Source organism: Scardinius erythrophthalmus (genome assembly GCF_964197995.2).
Source record: "Scardinius erythrophthalmus genome assembly, chromosome: 1".
Lineage (NCBI taxonomy): Eukaryota > Metazoa > Chordata > Actinopteri > Cypriniformes > Leuciscidae > Scardinius > Scardinius erythrophthalmus.
This window is the reverse complement of record NC_138221.1, coordinates 46,193,743-46,218,043: the sequence shown is the minus strand read 5'-3', so window position 1 is coordinate 46,218,043 and position 24,301 is coordinate 46,193,743. Positions and strand designations below refer to the sequence as shown.

The window sequence follows — 24,301 nt, the reverse complement described above, 5'->3', positions numbered from 1 at the left end:
ACCCCCGAAGCAAAACGCCGTCACATACAGGTGAGAAACTTTTTTTTTTACCATAATACGGTTTAAAGAGTAGATATAATACGATACAATTTTCAGTGCTAAACACACCCTTACAATAACTATTATGCTTTAAATGAGACAAATTCATAATACTTATACACAAGAGATGCAGATCTTACCTTTGAGTTTCTGGAAGAGCTGCCGCTGGAAAGTGGTGTATCGGAGAGCATGCAGCCATGGCTGAACATCCTGCTGCTTGCAGGTGGTCAAAGCTTCACTAAAGAGTGGAATAAGACAGTCCTATAGAAAGAAAAACAAAGAACAGGGATTTTTTAAAAGGGACATTAGCAAGCGATAATGTTTTTGCAAATTGATGAGGTTGTGGAGGCGGCTCAAACCTCTGGGTGCTGGTTACAGAGGGAGTTCTCTAGAGAGTTGGCACAGTGCAGCTGCAGGGTGCTGAGGGTGGGCAAAGAGTCAGACAGGGTGAGAGTGGAGAGACGAAGCGGACCCAGAGAGATGCGACCAGTCTGCTTCAGGTACTTCACCAGGGTGCTGAAAATTAATACCAAAAAGTAGAACTGCCATCAATAAACGCTCAAAACATGTAGGAAAACTTACAGTAGAAATATGTACTTACTCAGATGACGCAAGAACCTTCTGGTCCTGTTCGTGATTGGTTGCAGTGATTGTTCCCACAGCGCTTCTGAGGAGCTGTACCTCAATGGCCTTCTGGAGTTCTGATGGGTCTGGACTCAACACAGCAGGAAGAAGCCTCTTCAGGTCTGTCAAAACAAAAGACCATTAATTCATACAGCACCAAAATGTTGAGTGAAGCTAATCATAATTTACTGTACGTGTTCTGACCAATGGAAAACAAATGGATCACGATTAAAAGGTTCATGACTAAGGGATATGGATTTTTTTCATCTTCATAAATTTTATGAAGATCATCCTTACAAACAGCAATTTCTAGTCGAAAAATATATTTGAGCTGAGAATAACTAAGGAATGATTATGATAACAACAACAACAACGATAACGACATGACTATGGATAGTATAAGCTGTGATCATACCAATCTTGTCTTTAGTTGTAGAGTTGAGAAGGCCATAATCCTCCCCGGGGAGCAGCTCCAGTTGGGCACGGCACTCTGCAAAATCCCCCTCCTCAAACCGGCTCAGAGCTCTAGAGGACATACAGACCAAAACAATCATTTAAATGAACAACTTGCATACCTAAAGTCAGGAGAAGTTAATTCAGAGTCAACAGTTCTGCTGCTTCAAACCTGATATAGTTAAAGTCTGTCTTGAGATTGACACTGGAACTGCTGTTCTTTTTGAGGTTCATCATGCTGGCCTGCCACTCCTGCACAGACTCCCAGTCGCTCAAGGCTACGTAACACGCACAAGCCTTATTAGCCAGGAAGTTCAGCACCTCTGGAGAACACTCACTGGACTTTAACAACACTGTTTTTCTTCCCTCTCCTATTAAAACAGCCAGGACAGATACAATCAGAAACATCTTAAAATGGATAAGGGGTCAACAACTTCTGATATCAATAAAGATTAGGAATGGGAAGCTTTTGGAATCTCCTGATTCGATTCAATATAGTAAAAATACATTGTACAAAAATGTCTAGAAGTTTGTTTCACATCTTTCATTTCTGGATGATAGCGATTCATTTTTATAATCTTATTATATGTATTCATTCATACGGCTCATTCATTTAGAAACAAAGCAAGTCATCACCTTCATGAATGGCTCATTAAATCATTCACTCACACGTTTCATTCAAAAACAGATTCATTCAGCAATGAAACACCGCTGCTTGGAGATGTGCAATGGTTCAACTCAAATCGGTAGAAGATATAATTGTGATCCATATGTGAATCATTTCCTTCCTACCCCTATTAAGTTAACTTGTGTGAGGGATTTAGTGTGATTTGTGTAAACTCCTCACCACTGGTGGTGTGTTTAGGGCTGGAGGTGTTGGTGCCAGTGAGTTTTAACAGGGAGCGATCAAAGCCTTTAATGGAGCAGTCCATCCCTGTGACAGCACACAGCTGCTCTTGGTACTCTAATGCTGCCTTTTCAAACCTTGAGAACAAAGCAACATCAACATTTGATGAGAACAGAGCAACTAGACAAGTTTGTATGGTATAAACTGGGTTAATTATTTTTTTAGAAGACAAAACACTTACTTTCCCTCTGCCTGCAATGCCACTGAGCCCAGCCAGCCCAGACTCTTGCCAGTGTTGGCCAGACTCCAGGCTGCCAGACCTTGTATGGCCTCAGGGCATTTCAGCTCACACAACGCCTCCACCAGCATGGTGATTGGCACCTCCATTTCTGGACCCTACAGGGCAAAACACAGAGCAAAGACTATGAAGTAAGGCTTTTGGTTATTAAAGTCCAAAAGGTCAAGATCTGGTGGCTCACAGTGATTGACACCTCAAAAAGGAGCAGTGTTGGGAAGATATACGGTAATAGTTTAAAGTCTGGGACCTTCAACATTTCACTCATACATTTGAAAAAATTTTAAATGCGTTACATGAAGTTAAATGTGTGAAGGACAATGAAACATCTAAAAGTTAACTTAAGATTGTATTTAATTCATATTTTCATTTGTTCACAGTTTTTTTTTTTTACCCTCTGTTGAACAACACTGGTTTAAGTCTTACCTGTGCACTGCTGTTCTTGATCTCAGTGAGCAGGTCAAAGCCATGACGGACCGTGACTGCTGGCTGACCTGAGAGAAGGCCCACTCTCATCAGTGCCAAACGAATTCTGGTAAGCCAGTCCTGGCACGTCTGTCTGTTTGTGTAGAAAAACGTTCTGATGCCCTAAATAAGGAGAGAGAAAAACATTTAACAGATAAACATGAAATGTCAGTGAAAAAATAAAGCTAGCAATCCACAGTGTTAACATCAAGGCTATCTGTCTATACAGAAGACAGACCTTTGGTGGTGCAGTGAGAGCACTGGCGCAGCCTTCATAAGCATTGTACATGAGTTTCTCCAGGTTCTCTAGGAACTGCAGAAGTAGAGCCAGGCGGAGCTGATTGGTGTGGTGACCCTCATCACTCTCTCCTCCACTCCAATGACTCAACTCCTGCTCTGTGTTCAGACTGTGAGCCGCCAGGCTGCGGATCATACCTACACCAGCACAGGGGACAAAATGTTGATTCTCACATGACACACAACACAGTTTATAAGTTTAAGGTCAGTAAGACTTTAAAGAAATTATCACTTTTATTTCAGCAAGGACAATAAATTATTTTAAATTATAAGTGACAGTAAAGACATTTACAAATGTTACAAAAATTTCTATTTCAAATAAAATGCTGTTCTTTTGAATTTTCTATTCATAAATTGAATCCTAAAAATGTGTCATGGTACACAAATGTATTAGGCAGCACAACCGTTTTCAACATTGATAAGAAATGTTTCCTGAGCATCAAATGAGCATATTAAAATGATTTCTGAAGAATCATGGGACACTGAAGACTGGAGTAATGATGCTAAAAACCCAGCTTTGCCATCACAGGAATAAATTACATTAAGATAAAACATTTATTTTCAATTATAAGTATTACTGAACTTTGATGAAATAAATGCAGCCTTGGAGAACTTTTCAAACACTATAATGATGCTGAGCACTCATAACCCAAATGAAAAATTAATAAATAAATAAATCAAGTATCAGGTCACAAACTAACTAGTTACCCATAATGTATTCCAGATTTAATACTTTACAATCATTTTAAATAATTTTTTGGGGGAGACTGGTCATTGCCAGGGTTTTTCCTGGCCCAAAATGAGGCGGAGGTGGTAAAATCCTAATAATGTAGTTTAATAATACGGTAATTAAATGTTATTTTTCATAGATCATCATATAGCCTAATGTGTTTTCGGCATATTTTTGTGGGCGGAGGTTGGTACCTCTAGGGGGGTCCGGGGGCATGCCCCCCCGTAAGAAATTTTTGTACATTTTAAAGATAAATTCATTAATCTGGTGCACTTTGAGTCACCCAAATCCACTGTTAAAAATAAAAAATCCACCCGCAAACCACCCATATTCTTTGATTTAGATATCTGCATCTGATCACATTACAATTATTCAAATTCTCAGTGTTAAGCATGATAATATGGTAACATATCACACTGAAGTTGGCTAATTAAAAATTAACATTTATTCAAAATAAAAGTTCTTCTTTTGGCAAAATTACATTTCCTTAATAGCCTAAACAGAGGCTTTTCTCCCTTCAAACTTAAATTGTCAATGTTTCATTACATCGCTGTTTGAAAACAGAATAATTTTTTGTACCATTTATAAGGTTTTATTTTATTAAATGTTTGCTCCATCTTTCATTTCAAATTCTTAAATTTGATCAATATATTCAATTAAAATAATAAGACATTAGGCTGTTTCCAATCAAATTAAATAATTTACATTGAAAAATTATAACTGTATTAAATTAGATTATTTTAAATATTTTTGAAAATACAAATAAGGAATGTTAAAAATGTTTGAAACTAAACCGCCAGTAGGAGGCGGCAGGCGACCGTCTTAATGAGCGAGTCATTGAGTCATTCATTCAAACGATTCGTTCAAAAGGCTGATTCATTCCGAATGAGGCAGTTTATGAATAGGTAATTGAATCTTTGATTCAATCGATTCGTTCAAAACGCTAAATCATTCAGTAATGAAACACGGCTGAGTGTTGCTGTCAGATTCGCGGTGGTTCTGCTATGATCTTTGTTTGGAACTATTTTCGCTGCTGAAACAGAACAAAAACAGTCATTGCGTCTCAAATGTAAGTGACTTAATTTTAACTATTTGTTTATTGAACTGTTATGATTATGAAATCAGTCTGGGTTTCAATCTTGATGGCATTCAGGAAAACGGCTCTCTGGTCGTGTGTAGCCAAGGCTATTGTTTCTTAACTATAATATGTTATAAATAACAGCACGAGCCTCAACAGCGCAACTTTGTTACCGTCAGTACAGTAGGCCTATATTATTATCAACTATAGGCTATCAATCGCCACTTACATTAAATTAAATAAACAGAATCATCCTCACGTTTTCGGTGATTCGGAATATTTTTATATTAAATGTTTTTTTTTTTAATCAGGGCATTTGTCCGGATGGGCTACAATTCTCTCTCACTTTTCCCTTCAAAAAAGAAAGAAAGAAAAAAACACACGTGTCCCGGACAAAGTATATGGTCCCAGACAAGCGTTATTGTCGAGTCCTCCTGATGTGTTTTCCTTGATTAGTTTTCCATGAAGAGAATTACGTTGTTGAAAACGAAAGTAAAGTGACGCACGTTCATTGCGTTTTACCGTGATGAGAGTTCCGTGTCTTTATTAAACTCAACACAAAATTATTTATCTGTCATCCACCCTCGATTAATTGGAAATTGAATGTTTTATTACTTATTCACGCACTGCGCGCAGCAGCAGCACTATACGGTTTGAGAATGGACACAAGCGGTAACCGCAACAAAACCATCACGGTGGAAAAAGTGTATCTGACATGACTGTCTGTCCGAGTTTTGTCGAGAGCCGGAGGCGGCACGAAATTTGACGGAGGCGGCCGCCTCATAATTCTCTATGCAGGAAAAACCCTGATTGCACTCATTGCAATTAAAATCACAAGTACATGGAATTGAGTGATGAGCACGGTCTTCAAAACATACTGTCATACAGATTATGAATGACATATGGTGAGTGAATAGTGTCAGAATTTCAACAAGATGAACTATTCCTTTAATAAATCTTGGAATGCTTTTGGGATTAGTTCATACAAATTTCTAAAGTGACAGTTCACTAACCCTCTATGGTCTGGAAAGTATCCTGGGCTCGTCCCAGAGGGGTACGGAGTTTAGAGAGAACAGTGAACTGAGCGGCCTCCCACACCGCCCACTGCCACAGCACTGCTTCAGTCTTCAGCAGGGCACGAGGCACCATGGCAGAGTCTTTCTTCTCCAGCCGCTGACAGCTGTGGTACAGTCTCTCCAACCAGGGCTCCTTACTGCGAATTAAAGGATGAATATTTCTAAAACAATTCAGAATAAGACGACTCCCAGCACCTGCACAAACTGATTTTATTTTAGCTGTGAATAATCTTACAGGGTTTAATAAGTTCCAATAACAAATATAAAATATATTCAAACAAACAAACAAACAAACAAACATGTACCCATGTGTTCTCAAAAAAGGTGAGAATTAAGAAATCAAATCATGCCACCAGTGGCTGCACGCTGACATCCTGGCTGCCTACTCACCCTCCACGGTGGACCGTTCCATACAGAATAAACCCAATGAGGTCAGAGAAGTCCTGTGGGTGGAATGTGTTGCTAGGCACTTTGCTCATGTGTCGGCGGATGGCCAGAGAAATCTCCTTAATCTCAGAGTGACTACGGGCACTGCTGGGAGACAAGCCGACAATTACCATCATATCAACTACAGCTGCCTGGAGATAAAACTACAAGGTAGGTTTTATTTCTCCTCCCCCAGGTTTCTATTGTGTGGATTAGAGGCAGAAGTCTGACGAACCTGAAGGCGATGTGCATGGGAACAGATCGAAGCAATTTCCCAAAGGCCTGCCGGACTCGGACTGCTGAGTGGACAAGCTGCACTCGGCACACGTCCACACACCTGCACAGAAAGAGGGGACAGAACCAGTGCTGATCAGACAAGAGCAACAGGAAATGTTGCAGCACTAATTAATGTTCCTCCAGGAAGACAGTGCAGAGAATGTTTGATTACCTCTGGAGAAGCTCTGTGGTCATGGAAGACGACAGAACCTGGAGACTGTTACATGTCTGAAGACATATGGTGGGGTCTTCATTCAAGGCTACACAGAGGAATAGCAACATGTAAATGTACATTCACTTGGTCAGCAGATTATTATTTTCTTAAACCATTATTTGTTTCCCCCCTACTGTTCACAACATTGTTTTGCCTCTGTGAACTCAAAATGCAGACTTAATAATAGGGATATTAACTCACAATTTGCCAGTAACCCTTTGCAGAATTTGAGGAAGGATGGGAGTGAGAACAGAGGGGAGTAAGTTTCAGATTTCTTCATCATCAAAGACACCTCTAAAGACCAGGTGAGTAACAGCCGCCTAAAAATGGGTGGTAAAAAAAGACAAATAATCATTATGGTCTTATGGTAATACAAGGAAATTACATAGAGTGGGGTCCAAGACCATACTGAAAATCTGTGATTAAAAATCTAATTAAAGTTTAAGGAATCAGAAAAACATCATAATACAGAGTAAAATAAATAAGAAATTCGCTAGCAAAAGGAGATTAAGGACGATACATCCCAAATACAAAGAAATTTTCCAATTCATGTAAAGGTTTTCACTGAAATTATGATTTAAAACAAAATTAAGAACAATTGTTTTATTGAATTTGAATATTGAAAACACTTCCGTTTAGCATTTTTGGACCCCACTGTATATTCTTAGAGTTTCTTACAATTCTAAACTAAAATACTAAACTGTTGCCATATGCAGACAAGGAATTTATTTTTAAAATAATAAAAATGAAAAAGAAAGGTGCAAATCACTGTACAAGTGATTATAACAGCTGTGAGAGCCAGTGGTTCAAATAAATTAATCACAACAAGGCTCATTATAGCTAGGCATTGTGAGCTCTGTACCTCGCCTCAGGGTTGAGATGATCCTTACTGAGCAGCATACCCAGCAAATTAAGGAGTGTGCTGAAATGCCTTTTGGTTGCCGTGGTAACTGTGCTGATGACAGCACCGTCGAAAAGGGATGGAGATGAGGTGCTCAGGCTGCTGGAGATGAAGTGATCATGTCTTGGGAGAAATAGAGAGGAAGGGAGCAGTCTATCAGTAATCACGCCTGTAGTGTGTGAGGCTCATTTCAAGCTTATGTGTGAGTCTAATGACAAAGTGTTCTTTCTTACACTGTGAGGGGGGGGAAAAACCACACTGCCACTTGCTAAACACTTTTTGCTTTTTGACCAGTAAATTTGTGATTAATAATTTAAGGTTTTTAAAAAATATTTTCAATTCAGACCGATTTACTAGTGAACTGACTTGTGATGTATGGTTAAGAGTATAAAAAAATAAATGATTGATCCCCGATCTGGAATCAGATACTTTTTCTTATCGATTTTCGAATTTGCTTATCAATTCCTGTATGCATTTTAATTAGCGCTTCTCCGATGGCACATTTTGCCTGCATTCAGCGTCTATTTCGTGCACACAACATGGATAAGCTACATCAGTTAAACGTGTCAGCTGAGTGGACACCAGCTCTGGATTGACTTATTTTAAGCTGTAATGATATGGTTTCTTACATCAAAAATCTTTTAGTCGGTGCTGTTTTCTGTTGATGCACAGCATGAACATCACTAAACATTTGCAGAGAGCCATCCATTCAATAATCGCAAAGGCTTCAATAAATGCCATAAAACAGCTTGTAGGCTATGCAATGTCAATTAATGTTACATTTACCTCAATAAAGCTATTCAATGTTCAACAACTAAAGAAGAGCATTTTGCTAAATAAATATATGTATTTATTATATTTTCTGCCCACTTTCGATCAAGAGTTTGGGGTCGTTTTTATTTTATTTTATTAAAGACTTATGTTTTTGAAATACGTTTATTTTAAGCATTTATTTGACTATCTTACAGTAAGAAAAGTAATATTGTAAAATATTGCAAAGAAATCATGGAAATCATTTGCAGCAATATAAAAGTCATTACAATTTCATGCATCATTGCTGAATGAAATTAATTATTTCTTTCAAAAATCTTACTGAACCCAAAACAGCAGTGCATAATTATATTATATTATATAATAAGAATAATATGTATAGTCATGAATTTTCTCGTCTGGAAACCATGACTGTGGGAACTCTGTAAATTTTTCAGGAAGCATCATCTAGAAGTAAATGTTTCATTGTTACCTGGTGCAGTGAGAGTAGAGAGTGTAGAGCACTGCATACTGGACAGCAGGGTGATGAAACGCCAAATCAGAGTGAACTATAACCAGATTCTGACTGAGCAGGGCAAACACAGTAGGGGACAAAGCCCACATCTGTAACACATAAAAGATAAGTGCCATTACTCTTTGTATGGCTGCAAAAAACTGCTTTCACAGAACTGATAATAATAGTGCCAAAGTTACAGACAGCATCTCAAAACAGAACTGACAATAAAGGACTGTTTAAGAACTGAAGAAAAACAGTTTGAATTCATGCTGACCCCGATGAGTGAGTTCTTGGTGTTGCCAATGGTGGTGAGAGCACTGAGGTTGAAGATGAGGATAAACTCGGCTCTCTCTGTGCTGAACTGCAGCTGGCTGAAAGCAGGATGTTGTATGTGAGGACAGGCGGCAGACAAACCCAGAGGGCTCAGCAAACTGTTCAGCGCACAGCCCATCTCGCCCAGGACCAGTTTATATGCTGCCTCCAGGATAGGGATGTTTTTCAGGCTCAGCACAGCATGATAGACTCCATGGGCTGCTGCCATCACCTGTGACACAAAACCCATTTAAGATGCGTTAACTCAATGCAGTTTGACGAATTTATACAACCGTATACAACTGATCCTACCTCTCTCTCTCTGTGGAAGCGCAGCTCTAATAGTTGAGAATTTGGGGCCAACAACTTTTCCACAAAAGCAGCTGGGAGTTTGGTGTTTATCTGGTCAACAATCTACAACCACCCGAACAAAAATATATTAAATGTGTGATCATTTTAAAATCACAGAAAAACAACTGTAGAGAGGCCAAAGTGTGGTTAGTGAACAATATTTACATGAAGCCCATCAATTCTATTGATTATTGGATTAATCGAGTCAAGTCCTACCAGTGTAAGCAGCGTGAGGACGGACATGCTGTATTCTGGTCCGCAGCAGTGGCAGCTGTCCAGCTGGTCTAGGCCATAAGTGATTACAGCATCAATCAGCAGGCTGCCCAAGTCCACGCTCACCAGCAGGACAGACACACACTCGTTTCCTGCTGTCAGCACCGCCTCCGAGAAGAACACCTGCTTGGCTGTGGTGACACAAGCCAAAACACGGTTCAAAACCTGTGAGCGAGAAAACACAACACAATTTATGTCAGATCAGTAAAAGATTGTGCGTGTACTCTCAAAAATAGATTATTTACAATTGTCAGCAATTTATCTTAGATGATCTATTTGTATTGCAGTAACACAGATAGTTGAAACGGAGTTAATGCGTGTTGAACACTAACATCAGTGACATATGCTTCTGTGATAGGAGGCCCTCGGATGGGGTTGAATCGTTCTCCGATACTGTGCACAACAGTGCTAAAAACTCTCAACAGGGCTGCCAGTTTTGGCAGGGATACTGTGGGAGGGGGAATGTCCTCGTCTCCTGATTCTCCAGATACAACATGACTCAAATCCTATGAAGAAAATAGTATTAGAACATCAGACATCTCATAATTAAGGGACAGTGGGAAATCAATTGAAAAGTTTACTTTACCTCAGCATATGCCTCCATATCTTCCAAAAACTGACCCAACAGTGTGGTTGAGAAGGCCAAATCTGCCACCCAAAACTGCTCCAGACTCTGTAACCAGCCTAGAAAGATAGATTGAGACAGGTTAGACAGGTTATTTCCCAAAAAGGGGAAATGAAACTAAATCTAAAAGAAATCTTACCAGACACTTGTTGAGTAAGAGACTGCTTCTGTGTGTGATCTATATGCCAACCAACCAGGATATCCACTGTGTCCTGGAAAACAAAAAACAGCCGTTCATTTACAAATTTGTTCCTTTCATATTTTAGGACTAAAGTTAAGACTGCTTGTCCTTCTTACTCTGAAGTTGGTGCTGAATATGTGTGGATAACAACGGGCCACCAGCAAAATACACTTAACACTTTGGCACAACAGTTCCGGTGTGTCCAAGTTCTCCAAGATAGACTGAAGGCTGCTCATCACCAGCTGAACGACAGAACGGTAAAACTTTTCAGTCACAGAAATAGATTTTAAGTGTAATAGAAGAGAAAAATAAGCTGCATAAATACCTGCATTACAGCTGAAAAAGCCTTCTTCTCCCCTGCGGTTTCAAGTGCTTTGTGCACTGCCACCAGGAACAGCAGCTTCACCTCATCCTTTGTGGACACACTGAGCTTGAGGAACATCCACTTGAAGATTCTCTCGGCTTCATAACTGAGGGCGCCACAAAGCAATCCCAGACAGCACGCAGCCTCTTGCCTGAGCTCCTGCAGGAGCTTACTACTGTAAGGCCAAACAGAAACACACAGAATCTTGTGATAAGGTATTGTAGGGGTTTATTTTTCAATAATGACTAGCTGACTGTACATTATATTGCAATACCCCAAGTTTAAATTACTTTATTATGTGCCAAACCCAGTGCAAGAGATTCATGGCTGCTGGGGACAATAGCCAAATATACATTTTATCGGTCAGTTTACAAAAATAGCAGAATGAAGTGATGAAGAGAAATGAGAATCAAGTATGTCCTGTAGTAATGGCCAGCTAAATGCTTTACGACTAGGATTCAGCACGGTGTTCATAACACTTCATGAACAATGAAGTGCTAAATATACCCTCAAGAGAGTGAATTCTGATAACCCTCCTCTCCCATTTTGTTAAAAATAGGCTGTGCAGTCGAACCTTTCATTCAAAATGTCATTCAGGGTGCTCAAAATGGAATCCAACTGTTTCACTAGGACCTGTAAAGCACGGATACAAACAATACATATTAAAAACGGTTTAATTCCAGGTACACATTCAAATCTATTTGTGCATGTCAGCTCAGATCATACCACTTTATTTTCAGAGTGCACAATGAACTCCCTCATTTGCTTCACAGTGGCCAGTCTGCGTTCTCGGTCATCTTCCCGTGATGCTCTCCGCAGAAGATTGGCCAGACGAGACTCCTCAGAGTGAGCCAACGGTCGGTCTGGAACATAACAGAGAATGTGATGCTAGTAAATAAACAAATTCATCAGCCTTAGTTAATCTGCAAGCAATGAATGAGCACATAAGAGGCTGTTCACTCATTGTTCACACAATGAATGAGGTGAACGTACCCTGTGATTTCCTCATGTCCTTTGTAGCTAAAGCACGGTTTCCATGCTGAAAAGTGGTTATATCAGAAGTCACATCATTGATTCTCAACTCTTGCCCCAGCGACTTCCTACCATAAGTATTTTCTGAGAGGCCTCCATCAGCATCATATTCCCCTAGAAAGCAAACATACTGTCAGTTCCCTTTACTGAAAGCATAACATTTGTTTGTGAAAAAAACCCCAACAAAATATGTAACATTGTGCCAATAGCAAAGTAGGTGCTATGCTTTCATCAGGGCTCCAGACTGCAACCAAATGGTCGCATTTTGCTACCTTTTCTCTTGCTGGTGCGCAAGTAAATTTTGTTAGAGTTGCCCACCATGTTGCCTAGCTGATAAGAGCTGCCATTTTCTGTGGAATATGAAAAACGTCATAAAAAAAACAGCTCGGACCAATATTAGACGAAGATAGCTATAATACGATAGATAATATTAGATAAAGATAGCTCAGAAGGTTTACTAGTTTACTAGTGAGAAGCATTCAAATTCGGCACAGAATTCTAGTATAAACAATGATAGATCTCAGATCAATACCACTGATGTGGAAACCAGGAGAAACATTATGCCACGAACAAACAATTTATAGAAGGCTTTTCAGTACACAAATCACCAACATTAATCATGGATTTAATGTGGTAATGCTAACTGTAACCACAATAGTATTGTGTATAAGTACTGAGTGAGGAAAGTTAAAGTTTATGGCATTTCAGTGACATTACTACATTAAACAACTATATATAATGTTGAATATAATGTACAATAATGCAATGGGGGAATATTTGTGGGTTCTGGTAATCATCAAATAATTTTAGCGTAATATAATTATTTGAATAAAAAAAAAACACTACTTTGGCTTAAAATAATACGATAGTATCGTGAGTTCAGTATCGTGAGTTCAGTATCGTGAAGTGTATCACCCCTAATTATGTTAGATGTTTTTTTTTTTTTTTATTAAAAATAAGTAAAATGCAAATAAACAACAGGACAAATATATTGATACTATACACTATTTAAATCTCTATCAATAGACAATTTATTTCATCACCACAATATAAATCATCATACTTCCTAGCTCTAGATAAAAAAAAGATCCCAACAATCTACTTTAAGTAAATATGAACTTATTTGCACAAGGAAACTCTGGGACCTTCCAAAAGAGAAACAAACACACTTGCTGAGGTTACTTTCTCTTTCCATTTCTATAAACAGAAACCCTAACCAGGGAAAGACACAAAAGATGAATCAAACCCCCAGATACTGGACTAGCAGAATGAAACTGATGTTGAAAACCACAATAATGCAGGTGAAAAACACTGGGGGCATGTAATCCAGCTGATTAAAGCCAGGCTAAACAAAGGGCCAGATGAAGCACGCACCTCCTTCTTCGAGTACGTCTGTGGCAGTGAAGGCATCATTGTGCAGTGGTGGGGTGCCAGGCTGGTCAGAGGGCAGAATGTTGAAAAGAACTTCTGAACCGCGATCTCTAGAGACACTGCACTTCACACCGTCCTGGCTGGCAGACAGACTGTTGCCTCTGTAAAGCATTCAATATACCAGTGACTTCACAGACTAAACTTTCCGTGTCTTTGCAGCTTTAAGCTTTGAAGCCAATGACAGACATATCAGTTGAGCACGTGAACGTGATTGGCCAATTGGACGTGTTTTAGTTAGTCAGAAACCAGTGGAGTTTTTGTTCAGCGCAAGTTCTGCACACTCACAAATTCTTTCATTAAAACACTATATAAAGTATGAACACAATGTCAATAAGAGATTCATTCCACAGTGTGGACAGTTTCATTGATTATAACGAGAGTCTTTGCAAGAGTGCAGCTTGGTGCACCTCAAGTTAAGCTGAAACTGATTTTTGCTTGCTTTCTGTAGCCTTATATTATATAGCCTACATTTTTCATACTACTAGCCTACACTTTGCAAAGTTTCTGGATTGACAATCCTATTTAAATGCACAACTGAATTCGAATGACAGTCATAACCATAGTAATGAATGTCACAAAACAGAATCTGATACTGTATGTCAACTGATATGTGAATAAAGTCTTGAAGCATAAATGCAATAAAATAGACCTGCCACTTTTTCTATGTAATGCGTTACTTTGTTGTTCATTTTATTACTTACTTTTTACATATACATTTGCATATTTTTAAATATAAAATAGTTCTAAGCACTTTAAGTTCTACCCTGATAGTGATTTTTTATTTCATGAAATAATAGGACAAGTTAATATTACAAACTTTGCATTTAACCCATACATCTTTCTTCTGTGGAACACAAAAGGCTAAATTGCACCAGTGCACTTCACGAAATGAACGGATCATTCAGGTTTAGCGAACTGGATCAGTTGATTCACTGAAAAGACCAATAAAAAGAATGCTGATCACTAGTCTCTAATTAACATTTTTTTCCCCTCCCATTTTGGAACTTGAGTTAAATGAAATTTGGGGCTGTCACTGTGGTGTGGCTGAGAACAATTCATATTTTGTGTTCCAATGAAGATTGAAGAAAGAAGATCATGCAGGTTTGAAACGTGTCTACGGAAGTGAATGAGTAGATGACTGAACCTTCCTTTTTGGGTGAACAATTCCTTTAATAATCAATATAAATTTACCAACATTTTGATTCTAACATTTTATAAAAATGTAATGTTGACTATTTGCAGCAGCTGCCAAACATGTAATGAAAAACAAAACCTTTTTACTATGGCAAAAAGTATTAGCAACAGTACTCACAATCTGAACCACTCATTTGATAAAGATACAAAGACAGTATAAGCGAAATTAATAAACCTTACAGACTATTCATAAAATTGCATCTGCATCTGGGACTTATGGTCAAGACAAGAGGTCATTTGACACTCCAGTTAAGATTAAAATTTTCCACATGGTTTCAAATAATGTAACTCAACTAAACCAAACTGTGAATGAACTTTCAAAATAAATACAGTAAATCGGTTTTTCAATTCTCATGTTCTGACAGGACAATTTGATTTTAAGACAAGCTGAAGACTGAACTCAAACAATAAACCAGTTTAAAGCTCAAAGTTCAATCCACTCACTGCCAATTCATAAGCTTTCCAGATAAACAAAGGTAGCACAGAACTTAATGACATTGAGTCAACGCTTCAGGCGGATTGTCCGATTTAATCTACGCAAATATCCAAATTAAAACGGTTTAATGTAAACTTTCAAGGTTATACGCTTGAAATCAGCTGCACAGTCAGGGGTATAACAAATAATGGTTAGTAAAGTGGCATGAGGAGTTGAAAAAGCGTCAAATAAGTACGAGACGAAAATGATCCCATACGGACGCAATATACCTTCTACAACATGAGTCGACTTGGTAATTGCTGAAACACCAACGTTATACAGCTTGTGGCTAAACGTGTCAGACCAGGCGCGTGTTTCCACACACAAACCACAAATGAAAGCCACGACACGCTGGGAACATCAGCTTGTCCGTCGAAAACACAAATCCCTGCCGTTATAGTCACATTTATGCTCAGTCTACAAACCAATGCTGGCAAACAAACACTAACATGATAAACATAGCCAGTGTTCACCGATTGTTTGTGAGTTAGCTTATGCTAACGTCTGCTAACCAACCTGAACATTTGAGCATGAGCGATTGACATTTGTCGGTTTAGCTGTGAGGCGTTGTTTTTCCCACAGGCTAGAGCTCAACTATAGTATCATGAGATGAATGCTTAGAAAAGTCTCCTCACGTGGAGAGAGAGGCTGCTGTGTTTGATAAAGGGGTGAACGAAAGCAAGGCCTAGCTGAAGCGTCGGCCTGTAGTGCGAGCGCTCGGCCGTGTGGTGCGCTACTGACCTGGGCTGCCAGTCATTCCAGTTTCGCTGCAGTTTGTGGGCGCTGCTCAGCCGAGACCCAAGGGCTTTGCGGCTCATTACCTTTCCGAAGACAGCATGACCCGTCTAACACGGGAAGAGTCTGCAAACAAACCCTGATTTCACCGTTCACTTTATGTCCATGCACAGGTTTGAAATGCTCTGAGCGTGTTTGAAACTGAGAGGCAGCGGCCTGACCCTCCCATCTATTTCTCTACACTTTCCTTTACCGCTGTAGTGTTCACACGGCGGCAGCTCCATCTATCGGTGCATAGAAATAACTGCAGCTCTATTGTTATTAGTAACGTTACAGATACAGAGGGAAAACACGGACTTAAAATAACTCCTGGGGTTTTTGTTCACTTGTAGCTTAAAATAAACGAGTGGCAAGTGTAGGCTAAGCAAAAAAAATAAAAAAAATAATTAATTAAATGTGAGATTCCACCTTTTCACTCGAAGCAGAAAATAGCAACATCTTGGTGTAGCCAAATTCACTGTGGTTGCCTAGTGACAACAGGATGTGTGTGAAATGGAGGGAAAAAGAAAAAAAAAGAGAGTTAAACAGAAGAAGAAAACAATGCAAACTAGAATTGTAGTTCTGAAACGCATCTTGTAAAAGTTTTCCATTCACCACAGAGGTTCAGGTTCTATCCTCTGTCCTCCTTAAAGGGATAGCTCACCCAAAAATTAACATTCTGTCATCATTTATTCACCACCAAGACAGACAGTTGACTGTAGCCAACGACTTCCATAGTATTTTGTTCCTACTATGGAAGTCAGTGGGTGCCGTCAACTGTCTGGTTACCAACATTCTTCAAAATATCTTCTTTTGTGTTCAACAGAACAAAGAAACTCATACAGGTTTGGAACAACATGAGAGTAAGTAAATGATGACTGATTTTTTTAGGTGCATTGTTCTTGGTAGTTATGCTCATAAAATAGTTTCTCCAATTCTCCTGAGTTAAAGTTTTTGTAGTGTGCAGCATGAAATGCCTTCGGTACTGTAGATTTTGTGAACTAATAGTTTACAGCTTATGGCAACAGATGGGACTTTAAAGAAGTATGATAATTATTTCACAATATCAACATATTAATAAGAAGCAAATATGTTTGGTGACTGTGTTATGCATATCCATTCACCACACCCAGGTTGCATAATTATACCACAAGATGGTAGCAAGGAGCTAAAGCAGAATTCATCAGACCAATTTTTTTTCTCTCCTACTTTTCTCTCACGTCTTGCAGTGAAATCCAGTAACACTCAAACCATCGCTCTTGTTCCAGTAATTAGAAAGAGATGGTCTACTGAGAGCTGCCCGTTCTCTCTCACAGAGCATTGCTGTGATAGGTTTTGTGGCACCCAGCTCAATGCATGGATTGAAGTTGCTAAGCAACAATGTGCACAATAAACACTGTGTCAGTACATGGGGATGACAGCTGGTAACTTATGGAGATTATCTGGCTCACAGTGTGTTATTGCACCCTTTGAGTTAACTACGACTATTAATTAAGACTTTAACTATACTGCAACTCATTACTGGCCATGTTTTTGTGTTTTGTAAGCACTACAGAAAGCAATGGGAATTGCACATTTGAGGTGAGAAAGCTCTCATAATTAACAATATGTGCAGCTGTTCGATTGTGCTGCAACAGAAAGTGCTGAATGTCACAGCTGTTGCTTATCTAATGTGCACTACCTTCTGCACTACACCTGAGGGATTACAAGCAATGTAGGGACCTGCTGCAAAAGGTAATCGGAAAAATGTTCCTGAAAAGAATCATCCTTTTTCAGTGTAAACTGTAGTCTATAAGAACATTTTTGTTGTGAATTCTGCCAATAAAACAAGGGGTGATATGTTTTATCTCATGTCTGCACATCAGTTGGCTTTGAACTGACTCAAAATCAATACCAGACTCAAAAAGGATATTTTTAGCTAGCACACACATCATAGTTCATCTTCCTCAAAAAGATCATGGGTACGCCCAATGATGGAAATGTCTGAACTACTTTCTCATTGTTGGCTTGGTCGAATGCTTGGTGATCCAGGGAATGAATTTAGTGTGATTATGAAGAACCCTGATCAATGTATTGCCAGTGTTTACAGTGAAGGTGTACATGTATGATGCTGAAAGCTCCACCACCAATCATTTAGAGACCGTATTTAGCAGCAATCCCATCTGAAAGTCTTAAACGGAGGTCTTCTTCAGTATAAGAATGAGTCATATCTCCACGCTCCTGCCCTAAGCAATTATAGACGGCAGCCCTCACAAAGATAAGACGAATTCTGGGCCTTTAATAGCATGTGCTCTGTAGGCCCTGAGATAAAGCAGACATGCCATCAACCGCAAGACGGTGTCAGGGGACACTAATGGAACTAAGCAAGTAGTGTGAAGTGGGTGTTCAATAACTCTGCAGACAAGCTGGACATCATGATACTTTCAACAAATTATTACAGTGTAAAATGTTTCCATGGATTTGAAGGTTAACCAGCCGTTGGATATTTTCTGGCTTTATTCTAGGACCAAACATTTTCTGAAGCATCATTAATCTTTACTCACTCCAGGAGGTTGCTGCGTGGACACTCTTACATCATCTTCTCCCATTCATGCCATAATGGCGTTTGCGGATTGAATTTGTGTTTAATGTTTCTGCAACAGTGCTAATTAGATGCAGGTTATGATCTGGTTATGTAAAACGGTGTAAAACTTGAAAAGTTCAGAGCAATTCATAATCCTTTAACAGACGTTATATTGACAGAATTTCACCAATAAAAATAATATTGATTGATATTGATTAATAATATTGATTAATATTGAATAATAAATGAAATTATACAATTAAATGAAATTTAATTAAATTAAATCTGAACCAAATCAACAATTTCAAACAATAAAAAAGCTTGCATTTGTTTATATGTATTTATTTACATACAAATCTCTTTATGTGAAAATAATTTAGAGTACTGTCAGAAATCATTCTAATATGCTGATTAACTGCTCAATAAATATTTATTTATTATTATCAATGTTGAAAAGAGTTGTGCTGCTTAATTTTTTTTTGGAATCCGTGATACATTTTTTCTTTCCAGAAATATTTGAGGAATTTATTTGACATATTTGTAACATTATAAATATCTTTAATGCCCTTGCTGAATACAAGTAAATATTTCTCTAAAAACAGAATGCTGAACCCAAACATTTGAAAGCCCAGGGAGAATTACAATGGGTTAATGAGGACCCAAAATATTCTCTCTTCCTCTTTTTACACAGTCTGATGTCAGTGTTCTGGACTTGACCAAGTAGGAAGAGTCCAAAAAAAAAAAAAAAAAAAAAAAAGGCAGGGGCTGAGAAAGGCTCACACACCCTCTAATCTCCCCAAAACTCCACATAGTTCTGCAGCACACATGCTCACAAAACACACATACACACACACACACACACACTCACACGTCTCATCTCTTGCACTAAACATGCTCTGTTGGGAATTGAGTTTAGTCCTACTGTTCACCGGCTTCCCAGCGTGGGCTCTGCCTTCAACTAACATCAAGATCACACAAGGTGAGTGCCACCAGAACCAAAGACAAGGACACAACGCAGACACAGATAATATGCTTTAATTTGTTTCTTTAAATAGGGAATAGACAGTCTCAAGTTAAACCAGAGCTGTTTGCCAAGTTATAGATGCATCTGTTTGTAATGTACAGTTTTCACCTCTATTTTGCAGTCAGTTGTTCCATTGAATGAATGTGACAGTATACAGTAAAATCTATGCTTGAAATGTTTTATTGATTTACAAGAGCTTGGACTAACAGTGAAAGCATCTTTAAAGGTTAAGTATGACTCATAGTACAGGCAAGAAAAGTTTTCGTGAAAAATATTGCCACAATATTAAGTAATGCAGGTAACACTTTACAATAAGGTAGAAAAATACGTTGAAAGCATTTATTAATTAATGTTCATTTCAACATCTACTAGATTATTAAAATCAAATGTTTTAATTGTTACAATTATTTGATGGACCTGAGCTATACATGAACAGTTAACAACATGTTAACAACGTTGTATAACATTAACAATTGTTAATTGACAGTTGTATTTCTATAACATTAACAAAGATTAATCCATGCTGTATCAAATGTATCGCTCATTGTTAGTTAATGTTAGTTAATGTGTTAGGACCTTATTATAAAGTGCTTTCCGTATCCACAAATGCATTAACATTGGAATTAATTGATCAATTATTTATTTAGGAAGCTTTTTCTGACATTAAGCTGACTTAAATCATTGTAATGTAATATTTAAATAGTGTAATAATCAACATTTTCATGGTTACATTAGTTTTTGTTGCATAACAGACTTTCTTTAACTCTTGCACAGCTCAAACTAAATTGAATGCAGGCTGTTGCTGAGAAAAGAAAACAATGACAATATAGCCTATTTTGTAATCAGTTAGATACTTTCCAGATGATGTTTCAAATAACGTAACGGTGTTTTCAAGTGTATGACCTATTAAACGTTCATGCACCGAACTGCTGATTTAAATCTAAATAAACACTGCAAAATGATTTAATGTCATTACCATTTCCTCTAGCACTGCCCCTGCAACTGTCAGACTCAAACCAGCCAGTGACATGTCCGCTCTTCTGGACTGAATTTGAGGGTTACTGTTACCGCTTCTTCCCCTTGAACCGCACCTGGGCCGAGGCAGATCTGTACTGCGCTGAATTCTCAAACGGACACAAATCAGCCAAACTCACCTCCATCCACAGGTATGATTCCTTACCGACTGAGTGCTGAGATGCCATGATTTGTTTTAGAGCACAGGATTTTTGCTGGAAAATCTGACTTCCTGATAACTTTTTTCATAGCTGGGAAGAAAATGTGTTTGTCTATGATCTTGTGAACAGCCGTGTACCAGGAATTCCAACAGATATTTGGATTGGCCTTCACGACAGAAGACAGGTAAACATGATAACAAGTACAACACAAAACATTTCCACACAGTGCATTTTATGAATGATTGATGTTATATTTACTAGGTTGCAATGGGAAGCAGTTCTTACGCATGAAAAACACTAACAGCTACATGACTTACATATGTGTTGTAAAAGGCAAGCCCAGTCTGTCACTAATAATCTCATTTACGGAAAATATAGATTCTTTGAGTGACGTTTAATCATTTCCAGACACTGGTGAACCAACATTTTGGTCTAACCCAAGTTGAGGTAGATAGTTTACGGATGATGTAACAAACCCTCTGATTGGTAAAGCAAAGGTTCTCAGAGATCCTGGATCAAATGATGCAAAGCTCCTAATCTGTGAATTCATGCCTGGCATGACAACTTCAATTATCACTTCAGGGTCAAAGGGCAAGAAACAAGCACGTGATAGCGTTGTTAATCAAGGTTTGTTGGTAGGAGGGCACTATGGAATGGACAGATGGGTCACCATATGAATACAATTACTGGGATGGAAATCAGCCAGATGATGGCATCCATCGCATCCCTGAGGAGGAGGACTGTGTGGAGATCTGGTACAGACAAAACAGTGGTGAGTGTTGCAATGGACTGAAGCACTAATTATTATGGCAATTTTGTATACAACAGTGAATAATTTAGTTCATTTAGTACAGTTAATATAACAACAACAACAACAACTAATTGTAACCTACCATTCAAAAGTTTGTGGCCATTAAGGTTTTTTTTTAAAATATCTCTTTTGCTTCTCAAGGCTACATTTATTTGACAAAACAGGCCTACACTAAAACAATAACATTGTGAATTATTATTACAACTTCTATTTTAATATATTTCGAAATGTAATTTTGGCAAAGTTAAATTTTCAGCATCAGCATCTTGATCCTTCAGAAATCATTATAATATGCTGATTTGCATTTTTTTTTTTGTGGAAACCGTGATACATTTTTTTTTTCCAGGATTCTTTGATGAATAGAAAAATATTACTTACCATAACAATTTGAACAGTAGTGTATATTTACAAAAATATTAGTTTGGTGAATCAGCATATGTTGCAATTCATTCTATTTTTATTTATTTTTTCATAAGTTGATTGACAGCCCCACTAATTATGTAACATTAAAATGCATTACAAAATGGAGAAACTGTTTGCATCTTTCCATCTTTTGCAGCTCTGAGGTCTTGGAATGACAACAACTGTGATAAGGCCTTTCCATTCGTCTGTAAGATTCCTACACTGGAAAGCTAAGCTCAGATCTAAGATTGTTTTCCAGTTCTTTATCATCATTCATCATCAGCACTGACACCCCAACATCCCTCGATCACAGTGCGGCACCAAGATGTCAGCTCGTCTGCATCCCTGCAGTGATGATGTTCTCTCTCTAGCCTGTTATAGGCACTTCACAAGCGTTTCTCTCCCCTTCCCTCCAGTTCCCTGCCCCCATCGTCCCTCCATCACTGTTGCTGTTTTCTTGTTCCTCTGGGGCCATGACTCATGATGTACACATTCCTCAGTTCAACACTTATGGAAATGAACCTTTTCTTTTCTCACCAGAGGAGCTGTTGCTTATATGTTGATATTGACTTGGTGATGTTGTTGGGAATTAGCTAGTACTGGTCTCCACCGAAATAGTAAGCTGCAGTATTGTTGTAATAGACTGAACACTTAGTTCACAAGGAAAACTGAGGTCCCCACCCTTAATCATCTGGCTGTTAAAGGTGGTATCAGTGATTTCAGGCCCAAAAATATTTTATCACATTCATCTAATCTTTCCTAACGATCCGCTAGCTGCCCGCCCCATAAGCATGCCGTCAAAAAAACGCGTCTCTGTAGGCAGCCTAGGCTCTGAGATCTGCACACAAAAACAAATGGTTTCACCAAACACTCAAAACCAAAACAAAATTGTTCCAACCAATCACCGACAGGGGGAGGGTGTTGTGAGGTTTTAAATCACTGATACCACCTTTAATATTTGGTGGACTTAAATTTTTTTTCTTTTATATAACCCCCAAACTTCTGTTATTTTTGTAAGAGGATGGTCTTATTTTTAACGTGTGTCCATTTAATGACCCCTGACTGAGTCTGGATCTGGCATCCATAAATGCTGCCATAATGTCCAGCCATGCACATTTATCTATCACTGACCTAGAAGGTGAGATTCTGAAAGAGAAGGGATTTGAGTCTCTGTTGACTGCAAAGCTTCAAACGACAGAAAGAGCTTAACCTCAGCCAGGCTGTTGACCTTTTCTGCTTTTCTCTCCAATTAGTGACCAAAAAATCCCTGTTCTCGTCCACACAGCTGTTGGTAAAACAACCTTGCGCACCTAAATGTTTGCCACAGACAGAGATGAGCAAAATTCAGAATTTTAAAGACTGTCTTCTTTTCAAAAGAGCCGATTTGTAGTTTCACTTTTTGAGTCATGAGCTGATTTCAATTTTCAGTTTGAATTACAATGAAATAGAGGTTTTACTACATTACAATTCAAATAAATTCTACATTCACACAATAGAGGAGTTTGGTGATTAAATAAATACACAATTTTCACAAATTTTCCATAATTTTTGGGGGACATCATTGTCCAAAATGGACCTCATTGACCATTGCACTGGCGTCTTTGCAACGTCTTGCCATTGCAGTGTCTTGCACGTGTCACTAAAAGTGAGTTCTAAAAGTGCGGCGCTAAAGTTAAAATAAGTTGTACTACGTCTAAAAAATGCATCTCTATTGCCATGAGTCTCGTGATTTTAAACGCATAAACACATTCTGTACAAAGCCCCTAAAGGCTCTGGTGATATGGGAGTCATATATGTCAATGCTCTTGCATAAGCTCTTGGGGAACGCAAAACATTTTGCAAGCAAACAAAAAGTATTTTGGGGGAACGCAAAATATTTTTGAAAGAACGCAAAATCATTACCATACAATCTCTTTTTTTTTTTTTAATCACCATGTCCGTTTAGGCACATTCTGTGTGACTGACAGCCATAAAAACTAATTTTAACTCTGCCATAGAATCAGTTCACCACACCACAGATAGAAAAGTAATACTGAAATTGGGGTAAATCCTGGGAAATAAAGTATTCTTCTTTCAACATGGTTCAATACAGTACAGCAGAGATACATTTTAAAGTTGTCAAGTGAAAATCTCAGCTGGGGGCCTTTAATTGCTGTTTTGTAATAGACGCCCATGACATATCCTAAAATGTATGTCAAGAGCAATGTTCAAGTTTGATGATATGATTTCATGTGTAATCATGCTATTTTTTGTGCCTGACACAGACCCAGGACTCATGTGCACAGTGGGGTTAAGCTGTTCCCTTGTTGTTGAAGACCAGTAATTA

The 24,301-nt window shown here is 38.4% G+C and overlaps 2 protein-coding genes across 2 annotated transcripts in view; one reads left to right on the top strand and one right to left on the bottom strand.

Annotated features, from left to right (window-relative positions):
* smg1 (SMG1 nonsense mediated mRNA decay associated PI3K related kinase) overlaps positions 1 to 16,227 on the bottom strand; it is a 36,897-nt gene extending 20,670 nt beyond the window's left edge. The window contains exons 1-29 of the mRNA XM_081371616.1: positions 15,968 to 16,227; positions 13,501 to 13,658; positions 12,088 to 12,240; positions 11,821 to 11,957; positions 11,669 to 11,727; positions 11,056 to 11,269; positions 10,847 to 10,972; positions 10,689 to 10,761; positions 10,511 to 10,608; positions 10,257 to 10,430; positions 9,868 to 10,089; positions 9,613 to 9,714; positions 9,263 to 9,532; positions 8,965 to 9,095; positions 7,683 to 7,844; positions 7,022 to 7,140; positions 6,779 to 6,866; positions 6,566 to 6,667; positions 6,295 to 6,435; positions 5,842 to 6,041; positions 2,962 to 3,158; positions 2,685 to 2,846; positions 2,205 to 2,359; positions 1,964 to 2,100; positions 1,289 to 1,487; positions 1,079 to 1,188; positions 641 to 785; positions 399 to 555; positions 180 to 300 (exon numbers count right to left, since the gene is read on the bottom strand). Coding sequence (XP_081227742.1) covers positions 180 to 300; positions 399 to 555; positions 641 to 785; positions 1,079 to 1,188; positions 1,289 to 1,487; positions 1,964 to 2,100; positions 2,205 to 2,359; positions 2,685 to 2,846; positions 2,962 to 3,158; positions 5,842 to 6,041; positions 6,295 to 6,435; positions 6,566 to 6,667; positions 6,779 to 6,866; positions 7,022 to 7,140; positions 7,683 to 7,844; positions 8,965 to 9,095; positions 9,263 to 9,532; positions 9,613 to 9,714; positions 9,868 to 10,089; positions 10,257 to 10,430; positions 10,511 to 10,608; positions 10,689 to 10,761; positions 10,847 to 10,972; positions 11,056 to 11,269; positions 11,669 to 11,727; positions 11,821 to 11,957; positions 12,088 to 12,240; positions 13,501 to 13,658; positions 15,968 to 16,044 — 4,189 coding nt within the window. The 5' untranslated portion in view covers positions 16,045 to 16,227. The remainder of the gene's footprint in view (positions 1 to 179; positions 301 to 398; positions 556 to 640; positions 786 to 1,078; positions 1,189 to 1,288; positions 1,488 to 1,963; positions 2,101 to 2,204; positions 2,360 to 2,684; positions 2,847 to 2,961; positions 3,159 to 5,841; positions 6,042 to 6,294; positions 6,436 to 6,565; positions 6,668 to 6,778; positions 6,867 to 7,021; positions 7,141 to 7,682; positions 7,845 to 8,964; positions 9,096 to 9,262; positions 9,533 to 9,612; positions 9,715 to 9,867; positions 10,090 to 10,256; positions 10,431 to 10,510; positions 10,609 to 10,688; positions 10,762 to 10,846; positions 10,973 to 11,055; positions 11,270 to 11,668; positions 11,728 to 11,820; positions 11,958 to 12,087; positions 12,241 to 13,500; positions 13,659 to 15,967) is intronic.
* A 3,160-nt stretch (positions 16,228 to 19,387) lies between these two features.
* Positions 19,388 to 23,466, top strand: clec19a (C-type lectin domain containing 19A). The gene is made up of 5 exons (XM_081363563.1): positions 19,388 to 19,542; positions 20,576 to 20,753; positions 20,853 to 20,946; positions 21,402 to 21,534; positions 22,133 to 23,466. Exons 1-5 carry the CDS (start codon positions 19,389 to 19,391, stop codon positions 22,207 to 22,209), a joined length of 636 nt encoding a protein of 211 aa, XP_081219689.1. The 5' UTR covers position 19,388; the 3' UTR covers positions 22,210 to 23,466.
* The last annotated feature ends 835 nt before the right edge of the window (positions 23,467 to 24,301 follow it).

What these genes read in the sequence shown, in the direction of transcription:
- clec19a (XM_081363563.1), top strand. Translation starts at nt 19,389, where the DNA reads ATGCTCACAAAACACACATACACACACACACACACACACTCACACGTC. An exon ending in TAACATCAAGATCACACAAG is followed by an intron (nt 19,543 to 20,575) that starts GTGAGTGCCACC and finishes CATTTCCTCTAG; the next exon opens with CACTGCCCCTGCAACTGTCA. An exon ending in CTGGTACAGACAAAACAGTG is followed by an intron (nt 21,535 to 22,132) that starts GTGAGTGTTGCA and finishes CATCTTTTGCAG; the next exon opens with CTCTGAGGTCTTGGAATGAC.